General features: G+C 37.4%; 2 protein-coding genes across 2 annotated transcripts; both read right to left on the reverse strand.

Annotated features, from left to right (window-relative positions):
• Nucleotides 1-34: 34 nt before the first annotated feature.
• Nucleotides 35-6,212, reverse strand: edc3 (enhancer of mRNA decapping 3 homolog (S. cerevisiae)). The gene is given in 8 exon segments (XM_032548730.1): nt 35-2,202; nt 3,032-3,249; nt 4,092-4,245; nt 4,328-4,607; nt 4,609-4,667; nt 4,753-4,979; nt 5,661-5,827; nt 6,064-6,212. Coding segments are annotated over 7 exon segments (1,437 nt in total). The 5' UTR covers nt 5,825-5,827; nt 6,064-6,212; the 3' UTR covers nt 35-1,867.
• Nucleotides 6,213-20,465: 14,253 nt separating this feature from the next.
• syt18b (synaptotagmin XVIIIb) lies at nt 20,466-23,470 on the reverse strand. Its single transcript, XM_032579234.1, has 2 exons — nt 22,513-23,470; nt 20,466-21,471 (listed from the first exon to the last, which is right to left on the reverse strand). The coding sequence occupies exons 1-2, from the start codon at nt 22,655-22,657 to the stop codon at nt 20,519-20,521; spliced, it is 1,098 nt and encodes a 365-aa protein (XP_032435125.1). The 5' UTR covers nt 22,658-23,470; the 3' UTR covers nt 20,466-20,518.
• Between the last annotated feature and the right edge of the window lie 1,720 nt (nt 23,471-25,190).

The raw sequence follows: 25,190 nt of genomic DNA on the forward strand, positions 1-25,190 counted from the left end.
CAAAAAAAAAAAAAAAGTACAGACATGCAAACAGTGAGTGGTTATCGGTTTTTATTGGACATGAAAAATGCAAAGTTTCTGCACAAGACGATCAGTGACAATGAAGTTTTCATTTCACAGCAGCCTCCTGTGCAGAACCAACGCAACTCAGCCACCACTGACATTTTCTAATGCGGCTTCTTCTGAACGGAGAAAATAAAACTCAGTTCCCATTTCTCTGTGGAAAAAAAAAACAAAACAAAAAAAGGCTATCAGTCGTCATAATCATCCAAAAGCTGCGGGGTTTTAAAAGAGGAAGCGTGGAAATGTTTCCTTTTATCGCCTCCTGCTGGCCAATAAACAACCGTCACATTCAGCAACGCTGGCTTCACTTTCCAAGCCAGGCTTGTCTCAACAGATGTGAAATAATTACACATCAGGCAAGAGGAATGTTGGAGAAAAAGAGAACTATTGTGCATGGCTGTAGCCGTCATCGAACACGTACATCAATCCTGTGAAAGCTGCTTCTGAGATGTTGGAAATTTTATCTTTAAATAATAAAAAAAATAATAAAGTACTAGGATTAGTAATCTCAACTTTACCCAGATCTTTAAAAACCTGATAGTGAGAGTGTTAAATAATGCTAACAACAAGGTAGTAACTTTATTTCTGGACTCATTACAAATGAAAATGATACATAAATTAAAAAAAAGAATAAGTTTTCATTGTCAAGCAGTACATGGAAAGATGTGTCGCCCTCAGAAGATGGCACAACAGCAGCTCTTGTTCACAGTTTCATGATGTTTTTTCTAAATATTTTCTGGTATATATCACTTACCAATTTTTTTTTTTGTTTTTTGGGAATTGCTGTTATTGGTTCACAAAAGCTACTCTGTACAGGACGTCACAGCTCAGAGCAGAAATAATCGAATCGTGGCCAAATAAAAATGTGCATTTTTTGCTAAATGTCAGTGTCAGATATTTTCCATGAATCAGAAATATTAACCTTGTTGTATTTTAGAGCCTGCTCTTTCTGGACCTTATTTTATGCAGAAACTTTCAAACACGCCATTATAATCTTCTTTCAAAACATTGGTTGACAAAGTATTTCTCCCCACTTGAGCAGCAGGGTTTTTTTGTGCTGCTCCACTTTACCAGAACCTAAATCTAACGACTGTTTATCAACCGGGCAGCCGGCCCAATCACAGGAATGAGTACAAAAATACAAAATCACCTCGGCTCGTATTTGAGCTACGAATATGCCAAATTAGATTTTTATAAACCGAGGACCCGATTCTAATACTGGTGCATGCAGAGTGGCGTATAAAACAGTAACTTTAATTGAATTCTGCTCTCTTAGCTAATCTGCTCAAAACGCTACTGAAGTTACATCTACAAACTCCCTGCTTTCATGGCTCAAAAGCATTCAGTGCGTTTTCTATCTGTGCCGTCAAAAGGTATGAAAAAAAAAGAATATAAATCAGCACATCGAAAGACAAAGGAGGCTTCCTGCAGAGACTCCCTGCTGCAGATTAACGTCATGTAAACCTGAAAACACAAACTGAGCACCGAAAGTCTAAGTTTGGAGCCAGTTGGGTTTCCGCAGTGAAAATTAAGTGTATTGTACAATGGATTTAGACCAAACTGTTCAAAGTTAAGTGATTGTCCTTCTTTAAGCTGCGTTACAATCCCATAGCTTAATCACCAAGATGACCAATAAAGACTTGAAAGCTTCCACATTTGTAAAAAAACAAAACGAAGTATGCATCAGTGGTCCTTGAGCGTGAGGAAACAGTTCAAACAATGACTTAGAGATGAAACTCATGGAATATAAGGCGCCAAAACCTAAATGGTCAAGGAAGGTGAATGGTTTAATCAATCAGTCTCGTTAAGCGGAGTGCAGGGGGATGACGAATTTACAACCGAACGGAGAGTGGTACTTGATTCCCACTTCCTGGAACACCTGCAGAGGAACACCGATGTCGCACAGGTAAACTCTGCCGGCGCCTTCGGCCAGAGGAAGGGGCAGGCAGAGCGACAGCGACCACTTGGCCTCGACTGCATGGCCCTGCCCGCTTACAGGGGGGTCCAGGCTGAGCACCGGCGCTCTGTTCTGGTTGGCCCAGTCCGCAGCCGCCCGGTACCAAGGCTGGTCCATCAGGAATGTGTTCTCATGGCAGTCCAGACAGTTTATGATTAGATCCACTGGGGTGTCTGGGAGATCTACAGGGAGAAAAACGAACAAGCGTGACCCACTGGTGATCATTTCATTAAAAAAAATAATAAAATTCACACAGCAGAAAAATGAGACCCACATTTTTTGACCATGTGGGCCTGCTAGGAGGATACATTTTTCTGGATGATAAATTGTCCCAGAAGTCATTGCAATAAACAATAATATTGTAATTTTGAGGTCATTTTAAAGTAAAACAACAGTAATGGCATAATAATGCAAGAACACATTCTTAGAGATCAATAAACTTTAAATTCTAATGAACATTTAACACTGGAACCAGAAGACATTTTTAAATATCCAAAATAAAACAAAACAGAAACAACAAATAAAATGAATCAAACTCTCTGTAAACAAAATATGGTCCTAAATCAGATTGTTTTCAAATCGTCTCTGCTTTGAACGGTCATGACGTAATTTTATCTGACTTTTACACTGCTAAAAACCCAAAATCTTACCAAGTATTTTTGTCTAGTTTCTACTGCAAATATCTTAAACTTGAAGTAAGACAAAACTAACTCACAAGTAACTTATCAGATGTTTTTAAGTCAGTAATTTCTGAATATTGATGAAAAAGTACTAGTTCCACTGGCAGATTATTTAACTTATACCTGAAACATTTTCCCATGTCTGGCAGATTATAACTGAAATAAACGCTTTGGGGTTGTAAATCACTTACACGGAAGTTTGATGGCTCATTTAATTATTGGTATGAACAACCATGCAAGTCGCATTTCATAATAAAAAATTAACTAAAAATTGGAATTGAGCACCACTCTCTGCTGTGTGAACGTAGCCTGCACCACCAGCCAGGCTCACCTTTGATGCTGGACACCTGTTTGCCGCCGGTCTTGTTGAAAAGCGTCAGCTCGCTTGTCACGGCGTCGAGCATCTTGACGAAGTTGGGCAGAAACAGAATGACCTCCACTTCGTGGTTGGCCAGGTGGCGGCCGCAGCTGATGCCCTGCGCTCCCTGAACATGAGGCCCACACAGCAGCGCCACCGTGGGCCGCTGATGGAGGTTTTTGGGTGTAAATCTGAAAGACGTAAACAATTTAGAAAAGGCAATTAAACAGATTTTTTGACTTCCTATAATTACTAATGTCCAAACTTTTTCCAGACATTTGAGTGAAAAACAATTTTACCATTTGAGTTTTATCTATTAATCATGAGAGCATTATTGACGTCTGATTCAACAAACGGATAAAGGCCACTAGATTACATATTTACTGACAAATAATTTCACCAACTTTACAATATTTATAGCAGATTTGTCAAATCTAAACTGAATTATTATACATTAAACATTCTGTTTATACATTTTACACATTGTAAAAGTTTAAAAGTTAAAGAGTTTTGGTTGTTTGTTTGATGCCTAAACCAGACCAAGTTTTAAAACCACAAACAGTCAAAGACTTGGAAGATTTAAATAAAAAGAAAGCACTGAAACTCCATTTTTATTTATTTTTTGATGCATTCATATTTATAATTTCTCTCAAGTAGTAAATCAAAGTTTTACGAAAGAATCAACTTGAGATGTGCGAGGTCAACCGCTTTGTTGTTTAGAAATCCATATTTTAGATGTTGTATATACGAGAATAAAGAATGAAGTTTGAAAACCTAAACCTTTTTGCGATAAACAATTTTTTTGTTTTTACCCAGAATTAAAAAGTGCTAAAAGCAAAGTCCAGATTTTTATGAACTTTGCAAAAATGAAAATGGAAAAAAAAAAAATGCGGGCTGTTCAACATGTAAAAACAAAAAAAAACGATTAACTCAAAACGTGTTTTTTCTCCACATACCTTCAGTCTAATTCCTCATAATTCAGAATTAAGGTTGAACTTTTAACTAAATGCTTCATCTAAGTCAATATTCGTACCTGTTGGGCCCTCCTAACAACGTGAGTGTCATCTGGCTGGCACACACTCCAGTCATCTCCAGTCTCCGCTCCAGCGTCAGGCCGTAGCGCTCGGCAGCAGACAACAGACGCTTGTGGAGCTCATAAGAAATACTCGGAACAACAAGTCCAGAGTCTGTATGACATAAAGTAAAGAAGCAGGTTTAAACTACTCTACTGAACACTGTACTTCAGTCGCTGCAACGTAAAACACGTACCAGTGCAGTACTCTTTGTGCCCAGGCTGTGGTACAACAATCTGTCTATAAACAATCGGTTTGACCTCCAGGATGTTCTCGTCGTGGCGGTACCGTGTGGGCGTCTGATCCTGAGGCGTGCCACGCGACCTCGCGCCGTTACGTCGCTCTGTGGTGTCAATCTCTGAGAAAACTGCAGCTTTGTCGAACAGTGCCAGGTTTCCTTCAAAATCAAAATCCGTATCCAGCCCGTCATCCATGCCGTCGCCGAAGCACTCGTCGTCTCTGTTTTTCATCTGCCCAGTTTTTCACTCCATTCTTTTTCGGCGTCGCTTGGTTTGCCCCTCGACTGGTGGACGACCCTGATAGTATCGGGGAAAAAAGCAGCTATTAGTGTCTCAATATTCATAGTACAGTTTTACCTGCAGCCAAATGAATCACACCTACAGGAGTTATGTCTTCGACGAAAGCCTTTAGGTTGACCCAGAGCATCCAGGTGACGTTCTCCATAACTTTTAGAGCACTGCTGTGGAGAGTTCAGCTTCTCCACAGATCTGGGATCCCCCTTTGGAACGGCAACTGGGACAGCGTTTCCCTTTGCAGCAGCACTGGAAGCTGCCCTGGCATGAAAGTTTCTGATGTCCAAAATTTTTAGTTCTTGTATATCAATGGCACTGGAAGAAAAAACAACAACAAAAAAACAAGAGAGAGCTTCAGTAAAATGCAAAATGGATCAGATTTGACCATTTATAGAAACCCAATAGCATACATAATTGTTTTTCACTTCTAAGATTGTCGCAATTAATTGCATGATAAATTAAAGTGAGCTCGATAATTTCTATTGTGGTGATTAATATTTTTGAAGGCTAATTTTGTTTACAGAGACTTTATAATCTTATTTTTGGTTTCAGTTGTTTGTGGTTTTTATTTCCTTGTCATTTGTTGTGTTTTATTTTGGATATTTAAAATGTCTTCCAGTTCCAATGCAGAGTTCATTATAAAATAAAACTTTAACTTGATAGGGCCATTATCAATTTATTATCTGAAAATGGTCTCAAAACAACAGTTATCGTTTATCGCAATAATTCCGGAGGTAATTTATCGTCCAGCAAAGTTTCTTATTGTGAAAGGCCTGCTCACTTCTGGAATCCAGTTTGTTGAGTTTGTATCACATTATTTGAAATGAAAATACCAGAACACGAGAGGAAGTGCTTAAATATAAAAACAGGTTAGCAGCAAAACAACAACTTTGGGTCAAAACACCATTTCTATTTAGATTGAAATGGTACTGTTTTAATAAAACAGACCCAAGTTGTGGGAAAAGTAGAATCGAGAACATTTAAGTCGAGGTTTACCTGAATGTGACCTCAGGAACGGGACATTTGACCCCATTGTGGAAAGGTTGTCGTAAGGAGATGGTCTGGCTGGACTGGTCCACAGATGACACTTCTCCTTGATAAACTCCCAGCGTTGGTCCACAGTTAAGAGACACCAAACTACCCAACCAGTCCGAGGCCATTATCTGCAATAAATATTCTATTTCAAATGAACATGAACAGCTAAAACAGCCACACCAATAATCACCGACTTATAAGTCCGAACAAGTTAACATTCAGGCAGTACTAGCGAAATATTCACAGTTTGGAGCTAACGTTTGAAAACGTACTTAGCAATAGCTTCGGCCTTGTATCAAGCTAAGTTGCTATCCAAAACTCATTTCAGTAGAAAAACGCTTTAAATAAAGACAAAGTTTTATACCTTTCCAATGTTAAATCGATGCGGACTCCTTTGTACAGCTCAAGGCAATGCAATTTTCAAACAACGGCTAAGAAGATAGCTCTTTGAGATTAGCCTCTTAGCTTTTAAACGGCTACTGACACTAGCTTCCTGTTTCCGGGAAACCTCACTTTTCAAAATAAAACACGTGAGAACTCTTTCTCCATGACAACAAAATAACTTCAAGGAGGTTATTTTGTTTATTTATTCATTTATTCTGTAATATGTATGTTGATTTACATGGATGCGTTCGAGCAATGAATAACTAAATTGATTATACATAGATTACCAAGGCCGGTTTATTTACATTTCTATCTGGTTTACAGTAAAATAGATTAAGTTCTGTTTACTAATTATATTTAACACTTTTGACCTTAAACTGAACATACAATTATCAAATAATACTGCAATAGATGTGAGTTGTTAATTGTTTGGAGATGTTTTCGAAATTTTGCCAATTTCTTTTTCAAAATAACTTAACTTAATAATAATCAGTCAGCTAGAATAAAAATATTCTGAGAATCGGGGGCGCCAGTAGTAGGGGGGAAAAGTTATAACGTTTGAAGTGACGGTGTTCAGCAGCAGTCAGTGAAAGACAAGAACGACTGTGGCTGTTACTATGATGCTAAGAAAAATAATAAAGTCAGGTTTTCAAAAAATAGAGACACACAGAGAGAGAAAATGGTAAAAGTGTACCTTTGTAACCCAGTTTGTATTGGTCAAATACAAATTGGCTCAACTGAACCATATGTTCTAATAAAAGAGCAGTACTGCTGTATTCTGGCCTGACTTACTTATCCAAGAAACAACTTTGGATTTAGTCACAAGGATGCAACATTTCACACTAAGCTGAAGAAAATCTGCATCCTTAGAGACAATTTACCACAAACCTTAACACTAAAGAATAAAGCCTTAAAAGAACAAAAGAGCAAGAAACAGTTTTCTTTTCTTGTGCCAAATTACTGTAGAAAATATTTAATAAGAAGAAAGCTGATGTTGGTGTATTAGAAATGTCAGTAAACAACTGATTGAGGTTAAATGAGATCATGTGGAGAATATCTAGGGAGTGGGGAGCATCACTCTGTCATCCAGCTGCTTTTAATGAACTGAGGTCATCATGATACTCCCAGGATGGCCTTTACAGACAATCTCAAAACTATGCAAGGAAAACAAACGAAGCAGGTTGACTCTGATAGTGAACAGGAGAGGATTTCTGAAGTAAGATCCCATTAGAGCAGGGCTGTCCAAACATTTTGTGATCACAAAAACAGACCCAGATCACAAAAAGGGCCAAAAAGGAAAAAAAAAAGTAAATAAAGTAATCCAATTTTATTTTATCCAAAATGGATGTTATTCATTGTAGATCCAAACCTTAGAAGAGATTTTGCACATTTGCTTTATTAAAAGAAAAGCATCTAGTTTTCAGTATCTTTTGCACTCAATTAAACAAATTTGGTTTCAGCAATAAGAGTAAGATTTGGGTCACTTTCTTTCAAAAAGATTGCTATGTTTAGGCCAAGTTTAATAAAAACAAACTGATTTATGTGCAGCAAAATAAAAGTCAGAATAAGCATGATTCTACTTATCGTAAAAGCTTGGTCACAAAAAGACAAATATGACTTCATGTTGTAATTAACATTTTCCATTGTAAGAAAATTATATCAGTAATAGTTTTACTCTGGTTATAAATAAAATCTCTATCTGCATCAACCACCTGTGCTTGATGGTGCAAATTTGTGTTACTTCTGAATTGTAGTTGTGGGCCGCAAAAATTTACATTAGAGAAATTGTTCTCTTAGTTAGGACTGTTATTCAGAAATCAGATTTTTGGATGACATATGTAATAATATGTATAATTAAAAACGTGTCGTGACAGAAGGGTTTGTGGATGAGTCCAAGTAGCGGTGACGATGTGTTTCCTGTCACGTAAACAGTGGAAATATCAGCAGACATGATCCAATAATAGATGCCCACCTCCAGATAACAGCTTTGTGTGAAAGTTTGTCCTCTAGCCAGACTGCTGAGCCATTTCTTCCTAACAGAAACGACGGACAACTTAAACCTTGGAGGACGCTGCAGGACGTTTCGTCCATAATTCAAACATTAGTTTATTTTTTACTCGTGGACCTGGACATGTGGAACTCCAGATCTGACTTTACAGCCAGGGTAAGATCTAAAATGTAAATGTTCCTTCATTTCCCCCCCCAAAAAAAAAGAAATCTAAAAAAATATTGCTCTTTTTTCTTTTTAGTCTTCCTCATGGTGTGGGTCAGGGTTTACGTCAAGAGCCAGTTCCAGGTAACTGGACCAGTTTTTATGGTCTTAAAGTGATAACAGCAGCCTCCTCATGCACACCTGTTGGCTTTTTTTTTTACAGTCACACAATCTAACAATGAAACCTTTACAGAAAGATTATTTCACTTGTATCATGTCATAAGAGAAATAATCCACCAATTTAACTAGTGCTTCTTCATCAATATTAAGGAATTATTGACTTAAAACAAGCTCCGACATCTTAGCTAAAAAGTCACATGTAAGTTAGTTTTGCCTCATTTCAGTTGTAGTAAGATATTTGCACAAGAGACTAGACCAAAATACTTGGTAAGATTTTATGTTTTAGCAGTACAGTGGTGATTCTTAAGTAAGTTGGGTAACTTTGGACGAGTTTTGTGTTTGCTCATGTTGCAGTGCTGGTGCCTTCAGAAGGAGCGATCCTGGGTCTAAGGAGGTGGCGGTCAATGTACCATCTAGAGCCTGAGAGTCCTACAAGGTCGTTTTCACCATTTGGAGCAGAAATATGGGCTGGTCGAGCTGAAAGGAGCTTCAGACAAGCAGAAGTTTTGCCGTGGCTCCAGGACGCTCATGAGCGGCTGAACTCTAAGCTGGACCGGCTGAGGACCAGAGAAGCTACTCTGGGCTACAACAAAACGATGGCACAGATGCTCGACATGGAACAGAAGGTGCAATACAAGATAAAATTAATGAATTTTAATTATTTATTTTTATTTGTATGATTTAGCATGTACTCCTGTGTCACACAGCTGCTATCTAAAACGATGGATGCTTTCAGTCAGGATGAAGTGTTTGAGCAGAGTCCACAGGTGTCGAGATCTCCAAGAAAAGTAAATAAAAATGAAACCTGTCGTGTGTAACTTCTACAAAAATCAGCTTTTTACATATTCTATCAATTCTATTGTGTTGTGACAATGAGACAGATAATCTGTGAAAAAATAAATTTCCTCCCTGAGCTTACTATTAATGTCTGCACTGCTTCTGGTCCAAAACAACCAATCAGAGCCAGGAGGCGGGTCTTAGCGCTGTCAATCAACCCTTTGTTGAATATAATGGTGGAAAAACAACTTATCATTCCAAGAAAACTCTATCGGTGTCCATGTTAACTAACCTGAACATTCATGACATGCTCCATTATCTGGGACGGCGATGTAGCATAGCAGAGATTGCCTGAGCAGCATCTACATGAGGATGATTTACTGCTGGCTCTGATTGGTTGTTCTTGATCCTGGAAGCTGAGTATTTGTGCAGAAATGCAGAGAACAGAAACATATCACAACATAGTGACAGTTTTAACAAATGTAAAAAACATTTTTTTAAATAAAAGTTATGTAACTGCAGTTAAAGAGAATTAATAAAAATCTTTTAAAGAGTCCAAAAGCTGGAAAATGAGCTGCTGCACATGAGGTCTTCTCTGGTGAACGATCAGCTGACGTCTCCTCTGGCAGCTTCACACAGCAAATCAAAGACTCCAGGAGACGTAAGGAAACAGGTGTCTGACCTTTGAATATGTCTGTTTCTGCAATTTTTCTATATGTAAATTCTGGTTTGAATACAGGAGAAGAAGGATCTGACAGAGGTGGACAAGATGAGGGAGGCTCTGAGAGAAGCTGAGGCGAGAGCCGCAACTCTCCAAGAAGAGCGAAACAAAGCTCTCCAGGATCTCCAGACTTCTGCTGAGGTAAATCAAACAAATAAATCCTGAAAACAATCTTATATATAGCACATGTGTCAAACTTAAGGCCTGTGGGCCAAATCTGGCCCGCCATAGCTTTTTATGTGGCCCTTTAGATTCTAGACTAAACACTAAGTAGGCTTAAATATTATGTTTTCAATCAAATCAATGCAGTTTTTACCATTTACTGCCGAATTATATCAATGAGTCCCTCCAGTTTCTTGAGAATTATTGTGGAAATTCATGCAAAAATCCCACATTTTCTTGTGCTAATAATTTGGAGTTTATTGCAGATTTACTCTCAAAAATGGTCAAAAACTTTATTTATTGTACTAAACAGCTGCCTCAGCCTTAGGTGATGTCAGATTATAGTTCATGATCTACACAGCGAGTAATAAAAAGTTGCTTTTACCGTACCACAAACACTTTGACTTTTATTGCAAAAATCACAAAAAGCATCACAAAATCCTGGAGGGACTGAAAGGATGTTCAGTAATATTATTTAATGTTAACGAATACATTGATATTTTAACAGTTTGTGAACTGGTTTTATCAATATTTTCTTGCACAACCGGCCCTGTAAGTGAATTCATTATCCTGATTTGGCCCAGAAAGTTTTTATCTGATTTCAGATTTTTTATTTGTCTTTTTTTTTTTTTTTGTCTATGCAGACGCAGAAGATGCTGATTAATCAAATGGAGGAGATGGAAAAGAGAGTCAGTGACGTCGTCACTAAACCAAAGGAGAACTCAGAGGTTCTCAGAGAGATTTTAGTTGTTTTGTTAATTTATTTATTTATTTGAGTTCTTAACTAAACTGCTTCGTGTTGTTTCTTTGGAGCAGGTAAATGAACAATTGAGACAAGAACTGGAAGTGATGAAGAAACATCTGGCTGAGTCACAACATCAGCTGCAGGAGCTAAACGAGGAGAGAAGCATAAAATTAAGACAGATCACAGATCAGATCAGAGAAAAGGAGAATCTGCTGACTGAAAGAAACCCAGGAGGACACGATGCATTAAATGAATCAACAGGAAACAACAACCAGCGCAGGTGAGATGGTAAACAGGGGAACTCAACCTGTAACTGAAGGTCAAATTTAGATATTAACTCTGCAAGTTAACACAGTTATAACTGAAAATATATATTTCACAGAACATCTACAGAGGATTTGGACCTAGAAAATCAGAAACTGCAGAATCATTGTGTCTGTTTGGAAGAAAAGCTCAAAGAGAAGGAAAATATGCTGCAAATGCACGAGAAAACGTATCAAAAAAGGGATGAAATGAGACTCCTGCGCATTAAAGAACTAGAAGATTTGGCCTCACACTGGACAGAAAAATGGCAAAATGTTGCTTTGAACCTTCGGTCCACACAAGATGAGTTAGAAGAACTGAAGAGAAACTGCACCATTGATACAGTAAGCAATACATTTAAAACTCTTTAATGTGTTTTGGTATGTTTCATTCATGGTTTCAAGACATTTAATATTTCAAGTTGCTCAGATGTGTACATAAACTTCAGGTTTCCTAATTAAATGTCATATGTTTTCACATTCTGTATTAAAAATATTTTCATGGAGAACTTGAGCTAACCTTAATTTATCAGATCACAAAACTAAAAATATGATATCACATGTAGCATCCAGTCAATATTGAGAAAACGGCTACTGAACAGATGCAGAATTATACAGCCATATATTTTTGAAAAGCATTAGTCGAGCCTCCAGCACAACCAACAAGAAGGCAGTAATTGGTTTCTGGATGGTAAAGTCAACAACAAAAGAGCACACACTGCAAAACACTAAATCTTATCAAGTATTTTTGTCTAGTGTCTAGTGCAAATATCTTAGTAAAGTTGAAATTAGACTAACTAACAAGTAACTTTTCAGCGAGACATAGAAGCTAGTTTTAAGTAAATAATTCCTTAATATTGATTAAAAAGTGCTTGTTCCATTAGCAGATTATTTCACTTATAATGAGACATTTTTCCCTTGTTATAAGTTAATTTATCTGCCAATGGAACTAGAACTTTTTCATCAATATTAAGAAATTATTTACTTAAAACAAGCTTCTATGTCTCGCTGAAAAGTTACCTGTAAGTTAATTTCTTATTTCAAGTTTTCTAAGATTTGCAATAGAAACAATCCAAAATACTCTGTAAGATTTCGTGTTTTTGCAGTGCAAACAGCAGTAAAACAAGCTGACCAAATGTGCTGGAGCGCTGCTCAGGTTGCTAGGTGACAAGCAGGACTGGGGTTGCTAGGTAACGACGCATTGATGTTTTCAGAAGCAATTGAGACCCAAATGAAAGTGTAAAAATGGGGAAAAGTGAATTTTGCATGATAAATCCCCTTTCAAAAAAATAAATAAAAAGGTGTTTAAATTGTCTAACTTATGTTACTGCAGCAGGAATAGTAACAGGATTTCTTTGAAAGTCTTACTGAATTGGGAACAAAATAGAGTTGGTTCCCCAATTTCTTTTTGAAATTTTTTAACCAGAACAAAAAGTTTAGAAGTAGGCTTACAATTGTTAAAAAATAATGAGGTCATCTCCTTTCAGGAAGGAGATGCTAGGCCAATCCTCTCCTCTCTCCTCTGCTAGTAATTTAAGATAAAAAGGAGACCAAAAAATATCAGTTTACATAACGGTCGCTTTTAATCTTCCAGAAAGAATCTGAGTCTTTACTGAGGTGTGAACAGGAAACAGGTAAAGATGCATTTTGTTGTTCTATAATAAAAGTAAATATTTTCAATGAAGCTGCAATTAACCATCTTCATTAACTTTAACAAACCCAAGACAAAAAAGGTTTGTATTCTTTGAACACAAGGGGGCAGTAAAGCGCACTGAGCTTCTGTTTGCAGGTAGTGATTTGGTGCAGACTCTTCACAAAGACACACAGACAGAGTGAGTGGATTTTAATCAGATTTCCACAGAATGCAGGGTTGGAAAAATACTCGGAATACAACCTCTGTGATTTGACCTTTCATTGTTTCTCAGCCTTTCAGAATCCTATTTAACGCCAGACTCCACATGCAGCAGAAATAAATCTCCTCAGGTAACAAGATGTTCCTCTCACAAACACACATTTAATGTTAAAGTGTTAAGAAATTTAAATGCTAACCTGAGCATACACAATCCTCAGCTTTGGTCGCAAAACGGCGAGGTTCAGAGGCTGAAGCAAAAACTTTCAGAAACAGAAAGGGAAGTGAGTGAAAGGTAAGACTAGTGTCAGAAAAACAATCAAAAAATGTTCCTAAAATTATTTTTTATTTCTGTGTTAGAGAGCATGATTTGAGGACTATGGAACGGCTAAGAGAGATGGAAAGAGCTGAGGCTCAAATCAGGATTTCTGCTCTTGAGCTCAAGGTACAAAAACCAACTCCTGGTTTAAACCACAGGGAAAAAGGCTAAAAGGTTGGACTGTCTTTTTTCTTTCTCCACTTTGTTGGGAAAGCTCATGAAAAAGGCGTCTGAAGTTTGTCAAAACGGTGGAGGAGTTCAGGCGGATGTGTCAAACCCGGCCTCAATGCACGAGCAACAAGACGGTAGGAGCTTTTGCTTTTAAAAGGACGTGCATGAAAAGAATATTAACAGTAATAGTAATAGAGGGATTTCCCCTGCAGGGATTTAAAGCTTAAACCTTGTGTGTGATTTCAGAGTGGAGGGAAAAGTTGGATGAGACGCAGCAGCTAAATCCTCCAGGCCTCCACAAACATCCAAACCAGAGCCAGAAGTTTTCCCACAGTGAGGTGAATAATTAACTGATTATTAAGTTTTTTTCTCTGACAATCAAAATAACTCTGCAGATTTTATAAAGATCCTATCACAATAAGAAGTTTTGCTGGATGATAAATTGTCCCAGAAACAAAAACATTGTCGTTTTGATACTATTTTCAACTAATATAATAATAACAGCATAATAATAAGACTAATAAATCTTTCATTTTGTACAGAACACTCTACACTGGAACTGGCAGACATTTTAAATTTCCAAAATAAAACACAACAGCCAAAAAACACTAAATAAAAAGGAAAACAAAAACCACAAACAACTGAAGCTGTAAAATAAATGGATTATGACATCTCTAAACAAAACTGGTCTTGAAAAAAATTTTAATTATCAGAATGGAAATCAAAGACCTTATTTAAATTTGTCATTACAATTAATTGCTCAAATCAAATTTGTTGCTCAAATCAATCAGTTTATCATGTACAAAAAAAGAGCAAAATATTTTATGTACTAAAATATATGTATAATGACAAGTATCCTTTCTACAGGGTAAAAATAAGACTTTGTGGATTGAAGACAAGAAGAATAAAACCATCTGCCTTGTTGACCAAGAGGTGGAGCAGCAGAGAAGAATGGTCACTGAGCAGGTAAACCAAGACGATCTTCATTTCTGTCTGTCCAATTTACATCTGGACATAATAAACATTTTCCTAGTGATGTATTTAAAATAAAGGTGACCTAATATTCTTCATTGGACAGATTAGAATAGTTCGATGTGCAATAAAAAACATGTTCATCACATCTTTTGCACAAAATCATTCTGAGATATTGAAGTTTTAGTCTGGTCAGTTCTGCCTACTTTGAGCTGTTTTAGGGCCTCCTGTCACTTTAAATCTAAATAAGCTGTTGCTGGCCACTTCCCCCTAACTCAACTTTTACACTTTGGGTTGCTAGGTAACAGGGCGGAATTCCCACTGGGTTGCTAGGTAACAGGCGGGGCAAGTAGCAACACTTTTAATTCACAATCTAGTCAAAAACTTTGTTGGATTTTTATTCTGTCAACAAAATTTGGTTCACACAGCCTAGATCTGGCCACCTAAAAGTAAATGAGCTGCCAATTTTTAATCGAATCAATCATATATTTAGATTTTTAGGGAATACCATCAGATCAAGATGCTTTAATAAGTAATACATTTATGAATAAATAATGACTTTAAACTCCTACATCTCGTTGATTGTAGTTAAAGAGCTTGTTTAAGGCAGCGAGAAGGAAAGGAGGCGAGATTTGCTGATACACAATCCAGTTGCTCAAAGTGGATCCTCCTCAACTCAGGACTGGACTCCCACATCTCTGGTTATAGGGTGAGAAGAAAACCCAGAGAAAATCCAACTTATTACGGTTAAGATATGTAAACAAATCCAGTTTTTGTTTGTTTGCTTTTTCAGGCTGCAGCAGACAGGAGAAATTGGCAGCCTGGCTCGGCTTTAATGCCGGTGTTGGAGGAGGATGAGGAGAACGGTGACTGGTCAGGAGTGGATGAAGGGGATGTAAAACAGGAAGCCCACGCTGAGGTAAAACCTTCAAACTGCAGGTTTAAAAACATATATTTAAGTCCAACTTTCCCTCAACCATAAAAATACGCAATAGTTTTCTGTCTGCATACTGAAATGTGTGAGTAATCATGGTCCACACATAATCTCATCCAATAAAGAGAGCGTCCCATTTCATTACCTATATATCCACATATGTGCAGACAGAGCTAATCCCAGCTTCTACTTTAATTAAACTGCATCCAGTACGAGGGGCGGGGATGAAGGTCTGGATGGCCAACTTCTTAAACTCCATGTTTTAGCAACAATCTAAAAAATAAAAAGACTCCTTCTCCTCTGTTCTTGCTAAATAACCACGTAGGTGGTGCAAATCTGATTCAAAACGTAAGAGGAATCAGCCTCAGCATGAATCCTGCCTGCATATTGTATTAATATTAGACTGATTGAGAAGAGTGCTGAATGATGAAGAGTTTATTTTAACTAAAAGTCCACATTTTTTACATTTTTCATGTCGACATAATCAAAACATCAATGTAGAGAATTTGTGTTCAAATTTAGCCTGTCTATATATTGTGACCTCCCACTCTGTGCCAATTTATTTTAGACCTTGAGCCAAAATACGTATCAAAAGTAGCATTTCTGTGCCATCACAATGCTGAATGTCCTTTAAGTGTAAAATTATCCAGTTCAGGTTTCACCAATCTAAGTAACAAACATTAAAATATTACAGATTCCTTTGAAAACTATTAAATAGCCTTTTAGTTTATCACTAAACTTGATGTGTGGCCATCTTTTTTTAGTGTTTATTATCCCGATTGACTGGACATTAAAATATGTGATAGAAAATCAGTTTAGGGGGCAGCTAAAATAAGTTTTGTTGCTTTTATTTAAATTCCCAAATGCTTATGAAGCCCATAGTTTACAGAGACATCTGTTTTATTCAGTTTCAGTTGTGTTCTTATTTATGTTTTTTATTTATTGTTTTTGTCTGTTTTATTTTTTATATTTCAAATATCTTGCAGCTCCAGTGTGATCTCTACAGGTTTATTGATTTTTAGTATTGCATTATTATGCCATTATAAATATATTACTTGAAAATAGTCTCAAAACAGCAATATTATTGTTTATTGCGATAATTATTGTCCAGCAAAATTTGCAAATCGTTTGCTCTTAAACTATTTATTTGATAACTGGAGCTTTTGTTTAAGATTCTCATATTAATTTCTACTGTTTGATATATTTTGTCCACTTATTGTCCTTTTTTATGACATTTATCACATTTGAATATTAACAGTTTTATTTTTTTCCTCTTTTTTCTGTTTAAAAAGTGTTAAAGGTTTCACCGCTCTGGCTGCAAACTACAGAAATTGATCGTCTCTGTGGGGGAAAGGTGACCTGCGCTGGAGGAACTCCATCAACCTGATGGAGTATTTCTGGATCAGACTGTAGATGTTTGCAATCAAGATGAAGATGAAGAAGAGGAAAAACTATAGCTTAGAAAATCCTCAGTATCTGGAGAAAACAAGCAGCATTGAACTCTCTAATCAAACTGAATGTTAGCCTATATTTTTGAAAGCATCACCCAGCTTTGTGCTCGTCACTTCACCAAATACTCTCTCGCTTACATACATTTTAATTTTACAGGCTTATCTACAGAGTGCCTTGCAAAAATATTTACACTTTGTGACGTTGAAACTCCAAACTTTCAAAGTGTCGAATAAATATGCAGTGGAAGAAAAACATTTTCACAAAATCTAAAAAGTCTGGTGTTTATTTGCATTAAACCGTCATGAATAAATTATTTGTGGAGCCAATTACAGCTGTGAGTCTTTATGGGTGTTTTACTCCCAGCATAGCACAGAAACACATTTTCTGTCTGCTCTTCTGTGCAAAAAAGCTCAAGCTGAGTCGGATTTGATGGAGCACATCTGTGAACATTTTCAAGTCCTGCCACAAATTCCCAAATTGATTTAGGTCTGAACTTTGACTGGGTCATTCTTACAACATCCTTTGATCTAAAGTATTACATTGTAGTGCTGCCTGCAAATTTTAGTCACGCTTCCAGGTGTCAGTCTTGGAGTATTTTCTTGGTTGGAAAGCTTTCAATTCATGTTAATGGTAAACTGGCTTGACCATCAAAATATATAAATTTTGTTTTGTTTCTATTTAAGTAGGTTAGATGGATACTTAATTTTATATATCCAGTAGCCCATAAAACATCAACACAAAAATACATGCATGATAGTGTAGTTTGAGCTAAGAGGCTTGTAAGAACATCAACACATGACCGACACACATTCAATGTTAAAGTAGTGAATAAAAAAAAATAATAAGAAGAAACAAGATAATTCTTGAACTTCTTAACCAATTTCCCTTCATTTGACGGTGAGAGAACGGATCAGATGGTTGAAACCTGGACAATCATCCCAAATGTACACCATAAATGGTTCTGGAAAACCATCATTGTGTCAGTACTGGGTTTTTCTCTATGTTGATTTGAGTTTTTCTGTGTGTTTATTTTGGATTTATGTGTCTTGAGTCTCCATGTTGTCCTGTCTACCCTTTGATTGTTCCCAGGTGTGTCTCGTTCTGCGATTACCCTCTGTGTATTTAATGCCACCTGTGTTTCTGTGTCGGGTCCTCATCTCGTCTAACCTGTCGAATGTGTCGTTCAAGTCTGTCTGCGTTGTCCATTCGTTTACCAGTGCTACCAGTGTTGAGCCTTAGCCTTCCGCTCAGCTGTGCTGCCTGGACTCTGGACTTTGTATGCCTGGAATCTTCATTAAAATCATCATTTTCGCACACCAACCTGGGTCCTCAGCGTCTGCCTCACCACTCACACCGCAACTCCTGACACATTGAGGTTCTGAAATGGAAATTTAAATATCATGCTAGCTCTGTGGCAGAAAACCAACCAATTTAAATTAAGTCCAACATTTCTAATAAAAAAATTGGATCAAATAGGACCCATAGCAGAATCTTATTGGTGACTTGATGATATTTTGCGTATATTTCAGTATTTGTGTAATTTTCTCCATGTACGAGTAAAAGAAAATATGACAGTAACATAAACCTGTATACTCACCTGTATACTCTTGTCTTTCTTTCATGCATATGATGGATGTATGTAAACTTCTCATTGGCACCATATTGTACAACATAAATGTCTATAAAATCCCATTTTTCTGTACACAGGCTGGATTTCTCTGCACTTATGCAGTCTCATAAAGATTATCTCGATCAGATTTTGTTCTAGACTGGAGCGTTTTCCTAAGGATTGAAAATGGTGAAGGATTAAACCACAATGGCATTACAGAAACGGATGATCTCCTGTTGTATTTAGCTTCTGCAAGACTTTACCTAATCCCTTGAACATGAAACACAAACACTGGGAATTACTTTACTTCTGCCCATAAAAATCAAAAGAAAGTTATTCCCACATGCAGTTAGAGGATTTATGTTTCTAAGTACACTTTTTTTCTGTCAAATTAAAGAAACTCCAACCTGGGGACAACGTTCCCCAGGTTGTCAGCACTGGGGAACGTGGTTCTAATAGAGCAGGTCCGAACTGATAATCAAGCACAATGAGGATCTGCAGTGGACAACTCAGTTCTTTATACTAGAACATCCAATTGACCATTTGCACGTGACGTCACGCTCTCCAGAACTCCGCCCACTCCGTCATGACGGGTGTCAAAACAACCAAGGTGCTGCTTTAGAGCTAGTCTAAAAACAGACATCTGGTAGATTAATATGGCTTTTATGTAGCTGATTTCACAGTGAGGTTTTTGCATGTTCTCCTCTTGTGTTTTTGTGGGCTGGTCAGCCAGTATTTAAGTTTCCTCTTTGTCTCATCTAGGTAGGTTTGTTTGTTTGATTTAGTGTTCTTGTCAGTTTGAGTAGAGTTTGGTTACTTGACCTCTTTTATGGGCTCAATTTTGTCGTTTTCTATATTTCCCCAAGTTTGTGTTTTGGGTTAAATAAAAAACAACTTTTTCAGACTGAAATCTGTGCCTGGCTTTCCTGTTTACTGCTCAGTCCATCATAGATACCAGCTGAATTTACTAGACACTAGTTCAAGCAGTTGAGGCGACTCCAAGCATTTTGCATGCTGATGTGAGTGAATCTTCATTGGTCTCTGGGCAGCGCGAGATTTAGATGCAAGGTACGTGTACAGTCTTTTGGAGGAGATTTACATTTATTGTTCATAGGATGGTACAATGGTGGTAATTCCTAACTGATCAATCTGTTCTTACCAATATACATGTGTAGCAATTTGTATTGTTACCACACTGTTTATCAGTGCAACATAGTTCCATGTAACACCTGCAAAAAACACAAAATCTTAAGTATTTTTGGTCTGGTTATAATACAAATATCTTGATATATTTGAATCAAAACAAAAAATAATTTACAAGTACCTTTTGAGAAACATGTAATAGCTTGTTTTAAGTCCATTTCTTTAAGCAGCAGTGTAGCTTCTATAAAAATGTTTTTTTTACACATTTGTTTAAAGTACTACTATGTTGTGACAGGATGATATGAAAAAGATAACCTTTGAAAATAATTGAGCTCTCTGCTTTCTCCTTATGTAACTGCTGAAACCTAGATATACACTGTTCCATCAGAAACAACCAATCAGAGCCAGGAGGAGGGTTTTAGCGCTGTCAATCAACCTTGTCTACTCACAATGGTAAGATTAGTTAGCATAGCCACCGATGACACCGGATAAATGGTTTTTCTGAAATGTTAAGTTGTTTCTCCGTCATTAGGACATTTAGTAGCACATTTACAGAAGATGATTGACGGCGCTAAGACACTCCTCCTGTCTCTGATTGGATATTTTTGACCGGGAGCTGTGCATTTCTTCAGATGGCAAAAGTAGCTCTGCAAGAAGGTGGATGAGCTTGATTTTTCACAGATTATCTGTTTCATACTGTTAGGACAGTAATATATATTTTATAAAACTAATAATAATAATAATAACAACCTTCTGTAGGTTTAATATTTATTAAAAAGGAACTGGCTATAAGTGAAATAATCTGCCAATGGAACAAGACATTTTAAGTGATAATGACAACCTTTTTAAAAGTTAGTTTTGTCTTATTTCAAGTAGGCTATTCTACGATATTTGCACTAGAAACTAAACCAAAGATACTTGGTAAGATGTTGTGTTTTTGCAGTGCGTTAAGTCACAGGTACATTTTCAATTTTCATGAGTTCTGTCACGAAGTGCAGCGGATTCTCTGACCTCCAGTCTCTTTCTCCACATCTCACCACCACGCCTCCTACAGCGACGGTGTCAGTGACAAACAGATTTAGTCGCAGCTCACAGTTTTTGAGCTCGTTCAGAGAGCTCACCTTCAGAATCAGCACCAGGTTGTTGGACTCGGGGCTGAAGCTGCTCCGAGTCGGACAGGTGTGCAAAGGTGGCAGACTGCCGAGGACAGCCAGGTCCTCCAGTCTCTGAGGTCTCCCAGTGAGGTTCAACACGGTGACTGTCAGTGTTTGTTGGTCTGGAGAAAAGGCCGCAGTGAAATGGAGGACAGGTTTGTTGCAGGAAGCGCTGGAGCCGTAGCTCAGCGAAGCCAGGGGAATTAAATGTGAGTTATTGCTGATCCTGGTTAGTTTGCTGCGTTCACTGGACGCTCTGTAATCTCCAGCCACCGTGCAGCGCCTCTGCATGGCCTTACATGTTCTGGTGAGCGTTCCCAGTTTGGGTAGCGACGGCAGGGAAGCTCGGCTCGGGTGAATGGGTTTGTAAAGCGGAGCTGTTTGCAGTGGTGAGCTGAAGCGACGCAGAGAAAAACGAGATGCAGTCTGCTCATCTTCATCGCTGTCCGGTTGGGTTTGATCAGAAAATACACGAGGTGAACGTTCACTCCCGGAAAGAGCCGGGCTAGAAAACGTGGACGGATAATCCGGCGTTTCTCCGCCCAACACCAGCCGGGGTCCGGAAGCTTCTCTTTGGAGATGTATTTCCAGAGCTGAGGTGGAAGTTTCAGCAGAAGTCTGAGTTGAGGTAAATGATTTAGGGATTGTTGTACAGATGTCACTTTTTTTCCAGCACAGAAAACATCCCAGCAGCAGAGACAGACAAAACACGATCAGTCCAACCAGAAGAAGAACCTGAAGATGAACTGCAGGAATAAGAAAGACGAGCTTTGTTAGAAGGTTTGGTCGTCCAGCTTTCAGGTCAAAGTGAAATCAAAGTAAATCCTCTTTTAGTTCTACACTGGAAAAACACAAAATATAAGAAGTATTTTCGGTCTAGTTTCTAGTGCAAATATCTTTGTACACTAGAAATAAGACAAAACAGACTTTTAGCAAGATATCGACAGTCGTTTTAAGTACACAATATTTATGACAAACTACTTGTTCCACTGATAGATTATTTCACTTATATACAGTACAGACCAAAAGTTTGGACACACTTTCTCATTGAATTCAATGAGAAGGTGTGTCCAAACTTTTGGTCTGTACTGTATATAAAGATAATTGTCCATGTTAGAAGTGAAATAATCTGCCAGTGGAACTAGCACCTTTTCACCAATATTAAGGAATTTTAGACTTCAAACAAGCTCCTATCTAAGTATCTTGAAAAGTTACTTAGAATTTAGTTTAGTTAGTAATTAAGTGTGCTAATATATTTGCACTACAAAAGAAAACAAAAATATTTGGTAAGATTTTGTTTTTGCAGTGTTGGCTTTCAGGGTGTCTGACCAAAAGGACGCCTCTATCACTTTGATGAACATTAGGACTATAAAGGACAATAAACTTTGAACTTGTTTTTCCAACATATACACATATTGAGGCTGAATGTTTTTCATATCCAGACAATTATTTGTTGATTCCCTGACTTTAGCCACAAGCAAACAGGTAGAGCTGCTTTGAATCTGTGACTGGTCCACATTAAAACCAGGATAACCAGACTTTGTGTATAATCCTTTGCTGAACAGGTGCCTAATGCACTCCCAGAGCGGATAATGTTTCTGTAAAAGTGTCCGACCCAGATGAAAAAAACAAACGTGAACAGCAACTGTCACTTCTGGGAGAAAATAAAGCAGAAGTAATTCTGACAAACGGTAAAAAATATACCTTAAAGCGATATTCAGGTGTTTTTTTTTTAAAGCCTTTTCATGTAATTTAGATATTTGCATCCATAAACTTTAAAACCGTACCTTCTAGTTGTTTGGTGAAGAGGACTTGCACCAGGAGCCAGAAGAAGAGGACCACCATGATCCCTTCGATCATGCCCTTGCAGCAGAAAAGCAGCACAGACTGCCACAGGGGCTGACCCGGGTATTCTTCATCATGGTACGGCATGGCACCAAAACATTTAGGTCAGAGCCTTTTTAAAAACATCCAAAGGTAAAAGTCCAAAGATCATGTTAAAAAAAACATAATTTATCAAGTATTTAAAATTACTCTTAATGCTGTCAGTTTAGAGAATGAGTTAAATCCATTGTTTGACATAACAAAGGCACAAAAGTAGAAAAATAAAATGAAGAAAAACAAATTCTGGTTATTTCATCTCCTCCTCAGCCATTTTCCTGAAATACTTCCACAAAACCCTCCACATGTTCCCCGTCTCCATCACAGGACAGCGCTGCCCTCATTTGTGGAGCGACTTGATGAGAATCACTGGTCTGTGGTGGGTGGCGATTTCCCAGCTCATAATACCTCCGCTACATCTCTCTCTGTTCTGCTCCTGATGTCAGTGAGTCGTCACTACAGGATAACTATAAACCTCCATCCCCCACCCACATCCCCGCACCCTCCTGGCTCCAACTGCCTGCAGAGCGGAGGAGGACGAAAGAATTAATGCATCACTAAAACTTCCTTTATACTCCCTGTTTCTGCTGCCATGACAACCAGACGAATGGGAATCAGGCGTCCATCAAAATTAAGTTTGTGATCAGAGTTGGATAGTAACTAGTTAGGTTTAGCTTTAGGAGTATTTTTTACTATGCTGTACTTTGTAATTGAGTAGTTTTATAATGAAGTATCTGTACTCCTGAGTAAAATTTCTAGATTTTCTGCACTACTGAATGAAAAACAAACTATGTTTTAACCAAAAATTCACCAGACACAGACACACACCTGCAGTTTTTGCTAAAGCTTCATAAGTTTTACATTGAAAAAAACAGATTAGGAAAGATTTATTTTTGCCTGATTTTGTTAATATAAATTTCATTCTTAAAATGCCAAAATTTCCATTTAGCTTTATATTTCGGTCCATCTGATTATGTATTTTTATCTGATTATGTATTTTTTAAATATTAAATGATTGATAATTTGATCAGTTACTCAGTGCCTGAGTAGACTTTTTATCAAATACTTTTTTACTCCTTGAGTAATTTCTTGGACGACTACTTTTTATTTTCACTTGAGTAAAAATATGTTGAAATAGTACTGCTTCTTGTTGAGTAAATTCTTTGGCTGAGGAGTTTTGACTAAAAGATATTCAAAAACAAAGGCGTTTTTATCTTAAATATAAAATATATTTATAGATTTTGGCTAAAATATTTTTCAGCAAATGGCCCTTTGAGCTCTGTACACTCCAATTAATCACTAACTTAATTGACTACGTCAATGATTGAAATCACCATTAATCGTTTCAACCCCAATGCAGTGTAAGAGTGCTCTGAATGATGAGGAAAGACTGAATTTAACCATATTGCATTATAACTAGCATTAACATGGACAGCATATGTAGGATTAAATTGCACTGAAATTATTTGGATTCATGTCATATTTTGGACTGAATTAGATTCTGTGTATTTGTATTGATATGAATTGTCCTGGTTTGTCTTGCAGAAGAACATGGTGATTATATTCATCACCAATCTACGTATCCACTGCAAATCTCCAGCGGCTTGTCAATCACAAGACAATACAAACAAAAATAAAATACTTAATTAAAAAAAAAAAAACGATGATGGCTCCGTTCACACTGCTCCCTGAAATGAGCCAATTCCGATTTTATGTCCAGTCGGATTTTTTTTTTTTTGGCGTGGTCGTTCATATTTTCAAATATATGCGACTTGTACGTGATCTCTCGTGTGAACAGAAACCTACCAGAAAGTGTCCCGCATGCGCAGTAGAGGGCGCAAAAACGTCATAGAGCGCATGCTCAGTGTTTGCGGAAGTAAACCCTGATGCTCACGGTGGAGCATAGAACGGCACCATAAGTTCAGTTGCGTTGCCACACTGGTACGTCTCCACGTTTCTCCATTAACGGGAGAGTAAAACAGGGCTGCGATATTTCCCTGTTTCACTTCATGTTGGTGAGTATTTTCATAAAAAACTCAAATATACCGAAATTGAACGTTTTAGATTACCAAATTATTATCAGTCAACTAGCTGATGACACCACCATTTACCAAATCTCTAAAGTACTTGAGTTAATTAATACTTTCTCCAAAGCATCAGGATTAACCTTAAACCTGCAGAGCCATGAACTGATGATGGCGGAAGCTTGTAGTATTCCCATGAAATCCTCAGTTAATTTTAATAACTAAAGATGCTAAACTCAGTGAAACTGTTAACATAGAGAATAAAATACAGAATTGCAAATCTCAGTTAAATAGATGGCTCCAAAGAGATCTGACCCTGTTTGGGAGAACCTATTTAACCTAAAATGGAGTCGCTGTCCCGGTGCATATACCCAGCTTATTCTATGGCCATACCTAACAAATACATAAAAGCTATAATAAGTCGAACTTAAATGTCATCTGGAAAAATCGAGTCCACTACTTAAAGAAAGCAAATATGGTTAAAGACTTTAAAGATGGAGGTGTACAAGCTATTGTTTAAATGCGGTCTTAAAGGTAAATTGGTTGAAATCCTTTTTAAT

Source organism: Xiphophorus hellerii, chromosome 2, assembly GCF_003331165.1.
Source record: "Xiphophorus hellerii strain 12219 chromosome 2, Xiphophorus_hellerii-4.1, whole genome shotgun sequence".
Lineage (NCBI taxonomy): Eukaryota > Metazoa > Chordata > Actinopteri > Cyprinodontiformes > Poeciliidae > Xiphophorus > Xiphophorus hellerii.